This window comes from Epinephelus lanceolatus, chromosome 8 (assembly GCF_041903045.1).
Source record: "Epinephelus lanceolatus isolate andai-2023 chromosome 8, ASM4190304v1, whole genome shotgun sequence".
NCBI classification, from domain to species: Eukaryota; Metazoa; Chordata; class Actinopteri; order Perciformes; family Serranidae; genus Epinephelus; species Epinephelus lanceolatus.
The window spans coordinates 28,895,455-28,913,491 of NC_135741.1; the positions used below are offsets into that span (position 1 = coordinate 28,895,455).

Consider the following 18,037-nt stretch of genomic DNA (forward strand, 5'->3'; position numbering starts at 1 on the left):
ATACATTATTATCATATGGCGTCTTCCCACCAAAGTGCACAGTATCATGTACAATCAGCAGGTTTGTTTGTTTATTTGCACAATATTTATAAAAAATAGCAGCTAAAATGTAAATAAGCCAAAAAATGCAAGGCAAAACTTAATACCTGAAACAAGTAACAAGATTATGATGTTAATTTGCATACTCATAAGCATGTTAAATCATGAGCTGCACACTTTCCACAACACAAACCCTGGCAGACGTTGCAGGGAGGAGCCTCCATGGGAATGAGCAGCAGAGTCCTGGAGGGCAGAGCAGGAGAGATTGCACTTATCAGGAAGCTCCCACTCCGACTGTCATTTGTAATGCAGAGCTATAGTGCTCGCTTGTTGCCAACCTAGAGACGATGCGGACATTGAAAAATAGGTGGCTGTCTCTGCTCCCCTTCGCCCCCTTCCACCCACCCCCCCAAACCTCTGACTGTCTTATCTAGAGAGCTGCAGCACTGTGCTCCCCTGCACAAAGCTGGAGAAGACAATAACATATCTGTTTTCACCTCACACACTCTGCTAATAACCGCTGTGGCATACTTAGACGGTTCATCTTGAATTTCCTATCATAGATATTGAGGGTCCTCTCGCCAGTGAAGTGTAGGAACCAGTCATCACTGCAGTTTTAGACCGCCTGGTTGTCTTATTCAGTGTTATGACATGTAACTGACTCACCACCAAGTGTTTCATTTAAATCAGGCAGCAGGATGTAAAATCAAAATCTCCATATTTCCCATGCGTTTATTTTTAGCATGAAGCATCTGTGTTCTTGTGGATTTTAAAGGAGTGAGAAATGGTATATTTGTCTCCAACATTTTCACTGCATCACACTAACAGCATGAACAGACTTCCCTGTAGAGTTATGTACCGTGAAATCCTGTTCAGAAAACTTTACAGTGCCATCCTAACAAGTTCAAGTAGTATAATTAATAACTTCTTCATGGTAGTTTTTGCTGATAGCTATAACACTTCCTGGGTTAACATGTATGTCTGTATATTCACATACATCATCAACTCAGTCTAGCACTTACTGACCCCAGGGTTAAGGAAAAAATTAGTCTCTATATACAGACTCTACATTCAGTGAATGTAGAGTCTGTAGGCAAACCCCGGAGATCTTGCCTCTGGAAGTAGCGCGGAAGAGCCCTGGTTTCCGGTTGTAGGCTGTTTGTAGTCTGCGTGATATTGTCCAATCACGTTTGAGCCGGCTGCAGTTGTTGCCAGGTTAAACAGTCCATGCAGTGAACTAACGAGGTGGAACATAATTGGCGTCACTGCAAACTCTGAATCCATCACAATGGTTCAGCATATTTACTTACATATAAATGGAAGTCGGAAACGGAAATTTGCCTCCTCCGCCCAAATCAAACCGGAATGCCAAAAAATCGGGGGTCTACCCCAGAGGCTGTATCGCTGTCTGCCAGAAGTCAGACGCCGAATACAGCCGATGGGTTCTGAGAATGGGAAAAAATTGATTCACTTAAGTATCTAGATTGATTTTTCGCAGTTTTTTAATCAATTTCTTAATGCCTGAATGTGAATTCAAATGCAGAGGTGAAAGCAAGTTGCTGCTTTTATTGCAGTAATCTGAGTAGAGTAATGCAGAGTAATGTGACATTAAAAAATAAAGTAAAAGAGCGCAAAATCAGAAAATGGCCAACAATCAGATGACACAGACCTTTAGTAGCTGCTGTAGAACCTCAAGTTCCCTCAGCACTGGGGCACTGCTACAGCTGCTACTGAAGGTCTGCATCTAGAGCTTCCGTCTACTCTCTTCCTATCAAATAGTCTCCTAGTGATAGGAAGTGGGAAGGTGCACTATCTCGCTAATTCTTGTCTCATTTGTGGTCTGATTAACAAAGAGAGTGGGCGAGAGGCTGAGCAAGTCAGTGCACTGCATGCAGCTCTAAAATGAAATAAGATTTTACCCAATTTAAATACTAAAAACTAATGAGTGGCTATCAATGTTGATATTGTTGCAGCCTCCACAATGAAATCAATGTATCAGAAACACTGCAGCTAAATGTAGCAGATTAATTTTACTTTAAAAAAGACATTTTTTTATTCAGTCTGTTTGCTACATGTAAGTAAGTGAAGGTCATTTAATAAAGCACCTTTCACAGAGCAAGGTCACATGCTTCAGTATAATGAATTCAAATAAAAAAATATTGAACAGATAAATGAATAAAATAATTGTTAAGATAAGACCATAAGAGCAGTTATTCATCACTTTTCTTTGTAGTATAAGTATGCAGTGTATGATGGTGCTAAAATAAAAGTAAGAAGGACTGACTGACATATGATGTGCATTGCTTTACAGTCAGCTATACAATCTCTAGAAGTGTATGATTCAAGGGCCTAACGTTAAAAAAGCAAACAAAAATCGCAATAAATCGTACTATCCAGTCACGGTACTTGTAGAATAGCAATATATATAGAATTGAAACCAAAGTATCATGATGGTATCGAATCAAGAGCTAAACATGACGTCCCAGTCCCACCTAAACTTTATGTATCGTAGGACTGAACATGCTCTTGGTTGTTTGTTTGTCACAGATGCACGTACAATTTGGGGAATGTCTATGCTCTCCTGTTGAGGTTGTGTGTCTGTAATGTAATTAAAAAGTCAGGTTTTTAGCAGTCAAAGTCACTGAGAGTCATCTTGGCATGTGTGTGAGCTCTATATTGCAGCATAACTAAAAGCTATTTACTGTGAGCAGCTAACAAACTACCACTAGGCAGCCAATTCACCATGTTCCCTGTCTGCTACATAGTTAAGAAGGTATTTGTTTACTGTTTTGCAATGTCCCACTGTGATACACAGCAGGAAATGCTAAATTACACCTTAGGAGTTTGCAATAACAAGTTTCCTCTCTTTGTTACAGGAGTGAAATCAATTTTTATATAATTATGTTTGGCTGATTATCTATCCCTCGACAGTGATCAGTCTCACAGAGGGGTAAAACGTTGTATGGTGAAGCTTTGGTTATTACAACTTACTGTGGAAGGTTTTAAATCAATGTCTCTGTATTTTGTATTCAAAGATTTGTACTGGTGACTTTACCTGCAAAAATTTAAATGTGTCATTCCACAGTTATCCAAGAAGCAACGTCATTCCATAAGGGAGCAAGTGTCATATAAACCACAATGGTTAGCCAGTATTTATGGGCTGGCTATTAGACATAAAACCCACATTTTCAGTGTCCTTGTCCTTTATTTGCGACTCCCTGTTTTGCTGCCTCCGCACAATCAATACATGCAAACTTAATGAATAAGTAATCAAGTTGAGTCCGTGACTATTATAGGATTTTTAAACACCAATGAACTGTATCTTGCGGTCGCTGGTTTCCAGAACGGGCCAGCTCTTTGGTTTGCCAATAAGGGTGTTGCTGCTTGAGTTGCTCCGTAAAATGTGGTTCTATTATCGGCTCCATTAAGTATACCTCTGTGTAATGACACTCCACTCGCTGACGTTTTTCTCTCGACCCCTCTCCTAATAACCCTTTTTACGTTTCATTTTCGTTATTTAGCAGGCAGCCCTCATCCTCAGCCACTTACATTTAGTCGCTGAGCACAAATTAAAGGACTCAAAAGCCCTGGGAAGCAGGTGCACGTCGTACAAGCAGTGAACTGGTCTTAAAGGCTCATTTCAGTTTCAGGGGAGGAAAGGTGAGCGCTAAAGTGATCCGTGCGATGCTTAAAATGCATCAGAGCAAGGCTGCGTACACCACATATTCTCCATTATAGTTTGTTGTCGCAGTTTGCTGTAGTGTTGAACCGTCCCTACTGTCCTTATGTAAGATATAAATCATAACTGTGGAGGAGAGATGGGAGTACAATACAGGTCTGCTGTAAGAGGAGTGAGGAGTAACTGTTAGTGTCATGGCCGAACCACAGGATCAAAAATACATATGTCATTAACACAGATGACAGGCAGCAACTTGAAATAACAATAAATGTAACATTGGTGACACATTCAGGGAGTACACAGAAAAACTGCAATACTGCCTTTGTGAAGCTTATCATGGTAAATTCAGGTGCAATATTTTAGGTCCTTCTTCGTGGTGGTGTTGTCACAGGGGGCATTGTGTTGTTAGGTATGTTGTGTTTGCATTTTGTCTGGAAACACAAACTAACAGAAACACCCCCTGTAGAGGCCCGGATCACACAAAAAGCACTTTAGCGTCAGTAGGCAGCTTTTTGTAATTGTTTTTAATGAGAATTAAGCTTTTTGCCCGCATTTTTTGCTTTGCTACACGCCTTGCATTTCTGTGCTCTAGGCACCTGGTGTATTTGCGCTCTAAACTCTAAACTCTTTGAGTTGAAAAAACTTCAACTCAAAGCGGAAAAGTGCCTCTGGTGGTAGCAGTTGCTGAATACCCAGAGCTATACGGCCCAGTCATAGACAGCAGGTATGCCTTGCATTTTGCCACCTGCAAAACGCGAGCCTTTGATCTGGCACACCAAGCCAACAGTTGGCCATTGGTCAATGTTTGGCCATCAGTGAGCATCTGTTGCCCAAGTTTCTGTGATGTGTCCCGCACCTTTGGCAGTATTCGACACTTATCACATGTTTTTTGGCTGATTCAGCGTGTTGAATCTGCATTGGAGCTGGTCAAGCTCATCAGGGAATTACTCTGATCGGCAGTTCAGCTCAGTGCTGGTGAAGAGAAACAGATGTGAGGAAAGCAAACAAATAGCCCAAAGTTGTTCTGGGGGAAGATTATGTTTTTTGGCCATTGAGCTCTTTAGCAGAAACAGTTTGTAATGTTTTTTGTTACACAGTAGCTGTCCTTTGTTTATTCAACATCGAGTTGTGTTGTTAATGTGCTGGCTAACTAGCGTCTTGAATCTGTCCTGTTATTTCCTCTTATACAGGTACAAAACGTATCTGCAAGTTGGCCGTGGTTGTAGTCTATGCGGTGTGCTCATGTGCAGACACAGGCAACATTAGGTGACCCAACAGTCGGCCTTCGTCACCACTTGTTCTTTGATGTCGGTTTGGTGTGTCTGGGCCTTAATGCCTTACTTTCATAATAATACATTTGTGGTTCAGGGACTTACCAGCAACTTGTTGTCGGACTAACTTCTACTTAAAATTGACATTAATCAGAAATCCTGACAGTGGGAAATGCAATGCGTTTGACAAAAATTTCTATTTTTCCCTACAACAGTTCAGTTACTGTGCACAGGTTGCTCACAGTGTGACCTGTCCAATTTGGGGACATTAGAGGTTCAACTTTAGGAAAAAGATGGCCCCTGTTCAGACCCCAGTCTGCACTTTTTGCAAGATTCAAAACTTCCAGGGTCATATGCACATAGAAACACTATACAAAAATATTCCTCAACCCTTTTTAAACACAGATTCAGCAGTTCTGCCATAAAGAAGACCGGCCATTGTGCTGGCTTTGCTTTGTTACTCTGAACCAAACGATGACGGTATTATGCTGCCCCAGTGTGTGATTTTAGATAGCATGCAGCATTCTGGAAACAAAGGAGGCGTGACGTGTAGTACAGCAGCGTCTTGTGTCGTTTTACACAGATGTTGATTTAGGTCTGTTACTACCTCCACTGCCGGCTTAACGGCGGGACAACAATAACCCCCCATTCCTTGTTTGTGCCTTTTATACAGAACACCAAGGCGGAATAACAGCGCAACATTCCCGCCTTGAACACACTGTATAAAGGGGCTATGGAGTACTGTCTCCTCTGAGATATGACATAGCAAAACCTCACAAAAAGAGACTTAATTATTGTTAATTCTAAGTGGAAAATACTGGACTGTGATAGCCAGGCTTTGTTTGATAGAAATGTAAAGTTGCTTAACATTTTCTGAATGATCATGTACAGATTTCATAATCTCACTGATGGAGTACAGTAATAATGGTGAAAGACACCATGCAGTATTAAATGGGCATAATTTACAGTAGGAGAGGATTATCTCCACTGACTGCAGAATGCAAAGCATTTGCTGTTTTGCTGAATTGACAAACTAGCTGGAAATCCACTTCTTGCTCTGTAAGTTGCTCTGTATACATTCAGACTGCAAAATAATCACTCTACTCTTTACTAAAAAGCTCAAGTGTAATCTGTAGTCTGTCTTGGGTTTGTTCCTCTCTGAGTATTTTGGCATATTCAGTCCCCTATTCTCAGTTCTCCCATTCATCTCTGATTGATTTTATTTTTTCAGACAGTAATATTGGAGCTGGGATGTGAGAGTATGAAGTGTGATTTATGCGAGGCACTTGATTGTAGAGCCATGCGAGATGGGGCTGAGAAGTTTCCCTCCCCTCCAACCCTGTGCCCTGAGGATGCATGAAATTGAGCAGAATGACTCAACTCATCCTTATATGAATTACTCTCCATATGCTCCACCTAGACGAGTACATTCAGTGTGCAAAAAAAAGACACATTTTTAGATTAAATATTTATTTTTCAAGGTTTTTGATGTGGGAGCTGAAAGTGTGACATTTGTCTGTTGTGGCTTGTTTTAAAATCGAGTGAAACGCTCTCTCTGTTGCTGATTCTTTGAAAGCACTTTGAAACATTTCCAGTGAGTCAAATTGTGAGAAAAAAAAATCTATTTCTCTGTGCTGCTGTTTTCATTTTGTTTGTGTCTTTGTGACAACGCCAGGGAGGAGATCTTTAAAGCACCAGTCACTGAATATTAAATGGACGTCTCTCCCTTTCTCATAATTTCTGCATACACAGGGTAGGTTCATCAGGCAGCAGCAAAGAAATTAATTATAATATCAATGTCTTGTCTCAACTCATCTACTGGACCCAACCTACCCCTGTGATGCTTATTACCAACAGTAATTTGGCACTGCTGTTACCTCAATCACAAATGAAGACATAGCCTCCTATGGTGATGTTAAATCGATTTTGCATTTCAGACACAACCATCTCTTCAGTCATGTAGCTATTCAAAGCTGACATAGCTCTGTGTGATTAGATTTCAGTATGCCTATGACCCTTCTCTAGTGACTAGAATTACATTGTTACTTTGGCTTAAAAACTGTTCTGGCAAATCACAACCACACACATTTTTACAAAGAATGAATTTAGCCATGTTTTGGTTACAGCTTGTTAAACCCTTTGCTCTTTGTGTGTTGTAGTCCTGCTGCGTGAGGAGGTGGCCCAGCTCCAGGAGGAGGTGCACCTGCTGCGGCAGATGAAGGACATGTTAAGTAAGGACCTGGAGGAGACCCAGGGAGGCTGCTCAGCTGACGTGCTCTCCGCGACTGAGCTCCGTGTGCAGCTGGCCCAGAAAGAGCAGGAGCTGGACCGAGCCAAGGAGGCTCTGCAAGGTAAGGACCTCGCCAGTTAACAAGAAGCTGTGTGTGTTATTGAAAACACTAACATCATTATCATCAGAGGATATGAACAGTGATGCTGCCAAAGATAGAAGGTCAATAGTATTAGTGGGTCATACTGACAGGTCAGTTCAGGGGTTTGTAATGGTAAAAATGGAAAGTCACATAAGTTACATTTAGGCAAGTAAAGCTACTTTGATTAGGTTTAGAAAAAGAAACATGGTGACGACGTTCCTTTAAAATAACTCAGGTCACTTGATTTCACATGGCATCTAACACTGGTCTCCTGGGGGAAAGTCCTGTGATGTTCGACACATCCACCACTGTAACCTGCCTCCTTACACCTTTCAGTGTTTATACTACTTAGGGCTGCCCCCCTAATAGTCGACCAGAAAGGTCATTAGTCGTAATGAATACGTGAATGTGAAATAACCTAAATGTTATTCCACAGGCTAGTTAATAACATGTCTGGCAGGAAATCCAAAGTGTGGGATCATTTTGAGAAGGTGAAGGACGAACCCAAGGTGATATGTAAACTCATCTTCACTGGTCGACTACAAACACGATGTATCATCTGAAACATGTCAATAGCTACATGCACATTAGCCCACAGCGTCATTAACAGGCGGCTCACTCAGTGTGTTGACGTGCACTTGTAGATAAAATATTGGCCTATATTAATGATGGGTCATTAGTACTTTTTTGTATTTCTCTGTAATGTAGCACAGTGTTAACAATGTTACTGATACTATTCTTTCTCACACCTTCAACTCAAACCATTTTGTTGCCCTGCTCCTAATATGTAATTCAATAATTGAATTAATATCGTAAACATGCGGACGACTATTGGTTGACTAATGGCCCTAAATGACGACTATCGACTAGGAAAATTCTTAGTTGAGGGCAGCCCTAATGCTACTACTTACTTATTTACTCCCGTCAGCACATTGGTCACATGATTGCAGCATTCCCAATTATGAAGGTTGTACTTAAATGACTGGCTCACCATTACGTGAGTTATATACACATTTTTGTGCAGGTAGGTATATGTATCAGCGGAGCATGAGATCAGCCTGACATGTGCTGTGGTTTGATTTGAGCTGCAGAGTGACCTTTGTTGCATTTCATACTTTGTCTTTCATACCTCTCTCTCTCTAAACAATACACCTAGTTTCTCATGAGCCCTTTCTTCGTAATATTCCTGTAAATTTTTTACATGCTGTTACCAGAAGAAAAGAAAAAAAAACAGTTACTTTTTTAACCTTTTAACCAACATCTGGAAGATTTGCTCTCAAGTTATCCAGAGTAGTCAGTGTTTTGTTATTCTATTTGTAAGGGACAGTTCTCGTAGATAAACACAAAAAAGAAAAGTCTGTTTCATGTGTTGTCCTCAACTAGTTGTCAAAATGGCACCTTAAAAACAATAAAACAGCATTTCTCATAAAGTTAACATGCAAAAGAGCTTTCTAACAAACATGCATGAGACAATTCAGAACACACAATCAAAAAAATATTCAACAGTTTAACACATGCAGTAGTTTGCTACACTTCACAATGAGAAACAGACAATTGATATTCACCTACTTTGCATCTGAACAATGTATAAATTTAGAGACCCCTTATTTGATGAACACAACAATGGTAAGTGTGGGTGGGTTTGCCCTTTTAGGCAAAACTGTGAAATCTGCAAGTATGCAAATCTGAGTGAAGCCGCAGCAATCCTCACTTCCTGCTTAAAACATTCTGTAATCATTTTGTTCCCAACTGCTTATAATTTTTCTCTTTGCCACTCAGAGAAAACCTGCTGCATTTTGCACAATTGAAACCAGTGCTTTTTACTTGTTACCATAATGTCAGTGTGAGTGTCTGTAACAGTGCGGTTATTGCTACCCATTAGCTGCATTATGGTCCATGAGCATGTTTTCAGCTGGAGAGATGAAGTGGTAACTTGAGGTGAGAGAGCACACGGATGCCTTCACTTTTCAAAAAGGCCGCTCCACGCTGCAGGCAAATCATGCCGCTCTGTTCCCTCTCTGTGCTGCCCACGTACTCTGATGTGCATACAGCACGATGTACTGTAGAGGCTCCACTGTATCACTGTATTTATGCTGGATTCTGGATTTAAAGATGAGGGGAGATGTGATTTAAAAAGATGTTAACATGTCTGTAATGGCTTCTTCTAAACCTTTCAGCTTAATGTTTTATTACACTTTTGTGTTTATATTTCTGACTTAAAAACTCTTTTTATGAACTTGAGTTATATATACATATTGTGTAACCTTTATTTATTAAATTGTGCTCATACTCTGTAGGACGTGCAGTGTTTATAATAAACAGTGCAAAGTGCCACACATTGTAGTGGAAACTAAAATACGATTTGGTTATTGCAAAATGTGAATAACTATTATAGATGTCTCTTTTAATATACGTAGTATTTTTTCGGACAATGTTCAACCCTATAGAGTGTTTTCTTACATTAAGACTAGTCAACTAGTCTGAGTTTAAACTTATGTTTAAGAATGTCAGGGAAATAAATCAGTAGGAACCTCCCCTCTTACTACAACCTATATACAAATTTATTGTCAGGCGGCAAGCTCTAGTTGCTGTAGTAGTTATGACAAGAGCAAACAAGGAAGTAAAGTGACAATGAAAGAGTGACAAAGTCCATGGGGGAGGTTTTTGGTGAAGGGTGGATTGTCAATCAAACACAGGACTTTGACCCACAAGACTGCAGTTCAGGTGCTGTGTGAAACCAAAAGGCATTGTTGAGTAATTTTAACTTGGGTACATAAGCTAGTAGGATCTACTTAGTGTAACATATGTATGTAACTTAAGTAACATAACAAACATGCTTATTTTAAACCAAACTTGTATCTTTTCTTAAACTCAACCAAGTAGGTTTGTTGCCTTAACCTAACCCTGTTAATCACGTGTTTAAGATTGTGACTGTTAATGGTCATTTTGGAGTCATTGGTGAACGACCTGTTATGTCATTAATGTATGAGGATGTGTGGGACTTGGACTTTAATGCTGTAAACGCCCTGTGGATCTGACTTCAAAACAAAAACATTCAAGTCGGGTGTTTTAAGTTGTTAGAATTAATGAACAGCAAGAAATATTTAAGACAGTAATAGGCCTGTCTCGCATTGCCATACACTTTTAATATTTGATAATTAGAGCCATGAACTGAAAGGACTTTGTCTCAAGTATGTATAAAAACACTTTGTGCCATTTTTTTTTTTACCTGTAAGTGTTGTTTAGAGCAAGGTACAGTACAGGCCAAAAGTTTGGACACACCTTCTCATTCAATGCGTTTTCTTTATTTTCATGACTGTTTACATTGTAGATTCTCACTGAAGGCATCAAAACTATGAATGAACACATGTGGAGTTATGTACTTAACAAAAAAAGGTGAAATAACTGAAAACATGTTTTATATTCTAGTTTCTTCAAAATAGCCACCCTTTGCTCTGATTACTGCTTTGCACACTCTTGGCATTCTCTCCATGAGCTTCAAGAGGTAGTCACCTGAAATGGTTTCCACTTCACAGGTGTGCCTTATCAGGGTTAATTAGTGGAATTTCTTGCTTTATCAATGGGGTTGGGACCATCAGTTGTGTTGTGCAGAAGTCAGGTTAATACACAGCCGACAGCCCTATTGGACAACTGTTAAAATTCATATTATGGCAAGAACCAATCAGCTAACTAAAGAAAAACGAGTGGCCATCATTACTTTAAGAAATGAAGGTCAGTCAGTCCGGAAAATTGCAAAAACTTTAAATGTGTCCCCAAGTGGAGTCGCAAAAACCATCAAGCGCTACAACGAAACTGGCACACATGAGGACCGACCCAGGAAAGGAAGACCAAGAGTCACCTCTGCTTCTGAGGATAAGTTCATCCAAGTCACCAGCCTCAGAAATCGCAAGTTAACAGCAGCTCAGATCAGAGACCAGATGAGTGCCACACAGAGTTCTAGCAGCAGACCCATCTCTAGAACAACTGTTTAGAGGAGACTGCGCGAATCAGGCCTTCATGGTCAAATAGCTGCTAGGAAACCACTGCTAAGGAGAGGCAACAAGCAGAAGAGATTTGTTTGGGCCAAGAAACACAAGGAATGGACATTAGACCAGTGGAAATCTGTGCTTTGGTCTGAGGAGTCCAAATTTCAGATCTTTGGTTCCAACCGCCGTGTCTTTGTGAGACGCAGAAAAGGTGAACGGATGGATTCCACATGCCTGGTTCCCACTGTGAAGCATGGAGGAGGAGGTGTGATGGTGTGGGGGTGTTTTGCTGGTGACACTGTTGGGGATTTATTCAAAATTGAAGGCACACTGAACCAGCATGGCTACCACAGCATCCTGCAGCGACATGCCATCCCATCCGGTTTGCGTTTAGTTGGACGATCATTTAATTTTCAACAGGACAATGACCCCAAACACACCTCCAGGCTGTGTAAGGGCTATTTGACCAAGAAGGAGAGTGATGGAGTGCTGCGGCAGATGACCTGGCCTCCATAGTCACTGGACCTGAACCCAATCGAGATGGTTTGGGGTGAGCTGGACCGCAGAGTGAAGGCAAAGGGGCCAACAAGTGCTAAACACCTCTGGGAACTCCTTCAAGACTGTTGGAAAACCATTTCAGGTGACTACCTCTTGAAGCTCATGGAGAGAATGCCAAGAGTGTGCAAAGCAGTAATCAGAGCAAAGGGTGGCTATTTTGAAGAAACTAGAATATCAAACATGTTTTCAGTTATTTCACCTTTTTTTGTTAAGTACATAACTCCACATGTGTTCATTCATAGTTTTGATGCCTTCAGTGAGAATCTACAATGTAAATAGTCATGAAAATAAAGAAAACGCATTGAATGAGAAGGTGTGTCCAAACTTTTGGCCTGTACTGTATATATGGTTGCTTTACAGATAGAAAAATGTGTTGAGTAAGTGTTAATTAAAATTGAAAAGTTATTGTCTTAGCTGCCATGAAAGGGTTGTTTAGATGTTTAAATACTGGTTAAATGTAATTACATATACATGAACCTTGTGACGACAGGTTACAGCAGAAATTTCATTAGCAAAAAAATGTGCCTGGAATTATTCTTTCAGAGCTGATAAAGTACCCATGTAGAGTACAGATTCCTCTCTGTTAATGACCAACTTGGTGCTCTGTCTCTGTTTTATGCATGAGTGAATGTGAAATGGGAATACACTTACATATGCCTTCATGGAGACTTACCACAGCATAGGGTAAAGTAATGAACAAGTTCTGCTAGGCAGTGCACAGTGGATTGCAGGGCATCAAGCAAAGATGTCATCAGCGTGGCAGTGAATCATTCTTTTCAAAGAATAATCGCCCATGGAATGAGGCAGAGCACAAAACCACCATTTGGTATCAGACAAACACACGACATGCTGTCAGGGGATTTTGTTGCAGCGACATTTCACTTGACACTTGCAGCCTACGCTTTTTTGGAAGAATTGAACAAAAACAAAACAGACTGGGTCAGAGTAGAATAGAGCAACACATCAAATAAATACTTATCTCTTCTTCAGCGGGATGTTTGGCTGTCTAAACAGACTGCACACAGGCTCATACAGTCAACTGTATGACTCAGGCCTTGTTAGTGAAGGCCAAAGCCTACAGAGCCCAGCAGGCACTCACAGCAATCAACGGCTAATGAAAGCTTTATAAAAGGAGACTTTGGTTGGCTTATGAGGTCCTGAAACTTTAAGCAGGGTGGATCTGGTCTGCAATTAAGATGGGGTATGTGGGAGGACAACAGGAAATTGGCTGTTGTCATATTCAAGTGTAGTTCTGCTGGAGCTGGCTCAGATAATCAAACTGAAGCTATTTTGTAATTGTTTTCACTCTTAAAGTTTATTTTGTAGAAGCAATAGAGCAGAGGTTGATGTTCAAGTCCAGAGAGTGAACCATTGGAAAAATAATATATTTGCATTCAGTGGTGAAAGCAGCAAAATTTCTGAATTATTTATATTTTTTGTTGTTATTTTCCACATGACCTGGCCTGTACAGCACTAGCTGGTTCCCAGCTCTTTTGTTAGTCCACAGTTGTCACACTCCATCTTCATACACTGACACTGTGGCTCACTCACACTCCAGAGATACTATTTTTTAAGACAGCTATGAAAAGCCAGCAACAGCATTAGCTAGCTCTTTGCTCTTTGGTTGCATGTGGTGGGATGCAGCCAGTGAATTTTGGCTTTATCCCCAGCAATATTTACAGTTGTTTCCAAGCAGAAACAGGAAACACATCTGTCATCTTATTTTCTTGTTTGTGTTGCTTTTCCAGCTTCTGTCACCAAGGCATTCATGTTCTGTGTTGCGGATACTTGTTGGCCATGTTACCGGACAGTGCTGGTGATAAGTGACAGCATGCAGAGTGGAATGCTGTTTTGTTTAGAGTAATATGTTGATGAGGTTTTACAGGTATGCCAGCCATGAGGGACACTGAAGAGAAAATATGAATGGTAATGAGGCAAAACCAAATGTCCTATGCAGAGCAAACATTCAGCAATTAAAGACATTTAGGGTGAACGTGAGTTTGCAAATATACTAGCTTGCAATTCATGTTTTTACTACACAGTCGATAAGCAATATGATAAATACATTTAGGGCTGTTGGACTGTGGTCCAGGTATACAAAGACATTTGAGACAGTTTTCAGCATGTTTCTGAGATAGAGCATGTCCCATCTGTGCCTGAAACACAGCTGCAAGAGGTCGTCCATATCCGCCCACGTCTAAAGGGAGAAGTGTTTGTACCTGTTTCAAATGGCCACACTCAAGGGCAGGGCGAAAAGCCTGCTGTCATACCAAAAGCTGAGACGCAATGAATCGTACAAAGGGAGATTACAGCATACACTTTAAGTGTTTCCTCAAAGGCACCAATATGAGTGGAGCACAAGTGAGTAAGCAGCATGAGCAGAAAGATTTTGGATGGAGGGCAGAGTGGATTATTTAAAAAGTGGGTCTGATTTTCCGGACCAGCTCCTGAAGTGGAGTGTGACACAAAATACTACACCCCCCAGACTGTCTGCAGGTCCTTTAAAAATGTAAACTGTCTTTAATTCACTTTTATAAATTAGGCCTTAAAAGTCATTAAATAGTCCTAAATTTGAATTTGTGAGTTCTTAATTGCCACAAACATTTTATGTCAATTTATCCATCTTTTAATGTGAAATGTCACATTTCTGGTGTTATAAATCATTAAACCTACCACTGAACCTAATACTGTCTTTTACTTTTTACTTGTAGTTACCTGTTGGCAAAATGTGGATTACCCTAACTCACTCAAATAACCATATTCCTATATAAAACGTACCTCTGCACACGACTGCATGTATACCTGTATACTTACCTGCAATGCTTTAATAGAAAAATATGATTTATATAAAAATCGGTCTTAAATTTGGTTTAAAATGATATTGAAGGTCTCAAAATAAAATGTAAGTGTCTGATACCTGTAGAAAGCTTGACCTCCACAAATGAAAATGAGTTCTGCAACCCAACCAGCTGACAAAAGATCCAAGAAGATCCACAGCGTGACCCAAAACTGCAAAAACTCTAATAACAATGCACTGTTAAAGTAATTCAGTCATGCAGTGTGTTTAAGTGATCATTTTGGGACATTTTATATGTGTGAAACTGAAATAGTATATTGCAGAACAAAAAAAATTCAGGGAAATATAATTTAAATGAATATTTTTGGCTTATTTTCATAATATTTAGCAGCACATTTCCACAGTTAATGTGCCTGTTAGTAACGCACCTGATTGAAGCGGCTGTCATATTCCAGCTGGCACAGAAGACAAAGCTGACACACAAAGTCAGCAGTCAGAGAATTAAAACGTTAGATTAAATTTACCATCCACCGTCGTGTTCTGACCCACATGTTCTTTTTCAATTTTTAGGAACCTGGAAATAAAACTACCACCCGCGAATCATCTTTTCTTTTTTTGGGTCACCTGCCCGAACCAACGCAAAATTAATTCTGTGCCGGTACTGCTAACGCCAGGAATTTGAAGCATGCCTGATCCAGAATGCATCTGTGTATTGCACACATACTATTTTCTGCCAAAAAGGGGCTGCAGCAAGCTTGACAAGGGAATTTACAAAGTAATTTTAAAAGGAAACTGAGAAACCATATAGGTGTAATGTAAAAATATTTAAATACAACACCGTTTTTTTTTTTGTTTGTTTGTTTTTTGAGCGAGTGCTGAGCGATTTGAGCGGAGCAGCCTTACAGTCAGTAGGGGAGCTCTGTAAGTGAGGGGCAGAAATTCTCACTTCTTCACTTCACTCATATGCTTTGGCTTAATCTGTGTATTATTTGGTACACGTACAGCACATGGCTAATTGCTGATCAAAGTGGTTGCGAACGCGTATTGTCTGTTTTGGAAAGTCACAAGAATTGCTGCTTCTCCGAGTCTCTCTGAAAGGGGGTTTCAGATACTGTTTCACAATCTGACAAGTTGTTAATGTGAAGCATACTGAAGCCTTTAGTTTATCTCATTTACTTGTGAAAGTACATTTTCCTTTGATTGCCTCGCACAAATTTGGATGGACGTTTCGTTACTATAACAAGGCATGTTTAGCTACTTTAGACACAAAATTCAGTATGTTTTGAAATAAAAAGAGGACTGGTGCTCAAGGTGTTGTCATGTTTGCACTTGATCAGACCTTGATAAACAGATACCTGGTTATGCTCATCTCTAATGTTCCTAAAGCTCTTAGCATTCTTTGTTTGGTGACTTTTCCTGTTTGAAGGGTTTGTGATACAGCAAAGAAAAAAGACTCATTAGTTGTTGGAGTTGGAAATAGTTGATTTTTACAGTGACTAAAAAAGAAAACACAGACCAAATGTTCCTGAGAATACCTCATTAACTACAGTAATTTCCGTATGCTGCCAATTGATTGGAGGTGAGATGTCGACTCTGTTTGATTTCCCCCAGTTTCCACAAGGCTGGCATATTGTGAACATCCCACCAGATGCTCTGGCAAAGTGTTTTCCTCGAAGAATGAGAGATGTTTGGAGAACTTAAGCGCCCTGGGGATTTTTATTGAAGTGCTACCAACAACTATTGTGAAGCAGAGTAGCTTTGTGGTTTTTTTTACCTTTTATTTTTTTATTTTCCTGTGGTTATGCTTTGGATGAAAAAGCAAAAGGCTGGAGCGATGAAGTAGCGTGAATGAAATGCATCATCCCCTCCTTTACTCTCTGCCTCTTGAGATAATACCTGTTTACTTTGGGAATGGTTCACAGAAAACTGTGTTACCACTCCTACCATCAGTTCAAACCATTTGCAGGTAAATTATATGCAGATTTTCAGTTGCCTATGAATACAAAATGGAGAACGCAGAGAGGAACACTGCTTTTCAGTCTGTTATTCTTCATTTTCTCCCTCGCTGTGTCATCCTGTCTCTCCCTGTGCCTTTGTTTGGTGTGATGCCCACACCGTTTCAATGTTAAGGCCTGAGCTCACTCCCACTGTGTGCCAGACATTAGCCTGCGAGCACTATAATTGTAATCGTGGGTAATTGCCAAGCTCTCTCAATTGCAGGTTTTGTTATGATGCCTGTAGGCACTCGATCCAGCCCAAGAGCTGCTGCTTTGAGTCATTTCAACCCCCCGACCCCAAAGTACACAGATGACGATGAACTGAAACTGTCTTGGCAATCTCAAAAGCCTAAACTGAAGAAACAATAAGAAAATAGACCACAGTTTGGCTAACGCAATTAGACCCTTCTCTGTAGGTCCAGACACACCCACCCGACATCAAAGAACTATCAGCAACAAAAGCTGACTGTTGTATCGCCTCATGTTGCCTGTGTCTAAGCCAAAAAGTTGCACCTGGACAACTGCAGCCAACAGCCAACCACCACGTATATTCTGTGCCTGCGTGAGAAGGAGTAACTCATTATAGCAGCAGGCGGCGGTACTCTGTATTTGTCATTCAAAAAGGAAAACCAGAAGATGAACAGTACAATACAGTAACACAAAACATTAGGAGACATTTCTGGAGACATTTCTGCAAAAAAGCTCAGTAGCTATCTTACCCAATGTAACAAATTTGTTTCGATCTCACGCCCTTTTAGACATTTGTTTACTTTCCTCACTTCTGTTTCTCTTCTCGTGCACTGAGCTAAACTCCCAATCACAGTGATTTCATTCACCGATGGGCTCCGCCATTTCCTACACCAATTCAACATGCTGAATTGGCTGAAATGCAGAGTGAGACATACAAAATCACCAAGAAAACGCTCCAACAAATTTCAGGGATTTCCCAGTTCTGCTTTACCATCATCTCCACCATGAGTCTTGTCATGTTTTATGTTTGTCCCTTACCCTAGAAGCAAAACTGGCATTTTTCTATAGAAACAATGAAAGTATGACTCAGGACTAGAGCAAGCAAATAGTTCAGTCAACCTTTCTATCAATTATTTACTATGTTGATGTCACTTACATGCACTCTTCTGCCACTACTCCTCAACCTCTTGATGCAGTCTATCACTCCACCCTAAGGTTTATAACTGGGGATGGCTTAAGAACACATCTTTGTTTATTGTTTGAGAAAATTGGATGGCAATCGTTGGCTGTGAGAAGAAAACAGCACTGCATACTATTTATTTACAAAGCATGTCTTGGCAAACTACCTGAAAACTAACTACTCTTACA

At 40.3% G+C, this 18,037-nt stretch overlaps 1 protein-coding gene across 11 annotated transcripts in view; it reads left to right on the forward strand.

Moving 5' to 3' along the window:
* The window catches only part of kazna (kazrin, periplakin interacting protein a), a 259,175-nt gene that overhangs the window by 211,032 nt on the left and 30,106 nt on the right, over nt 1-18,037 (forward strand). For all 11 annotated transcript variants that reach the window (XR_004502096.2, XR_004502095.2, XM_033634724.2 and 8 more), the window contains one exon: nt 7,149-7,340. Coding sequence is in view for 9 of the 11 variants with exons in the window: in XM_033634724.2 (XP_033490615.2) it covers nt 7,149-7,340 (192 nt within the window). In the remaining 2 variants the exon portion in view is untranslated. The remainder of the gene's footprint in view (nt 1-7,148; nt 7,341-18,037) is intronic.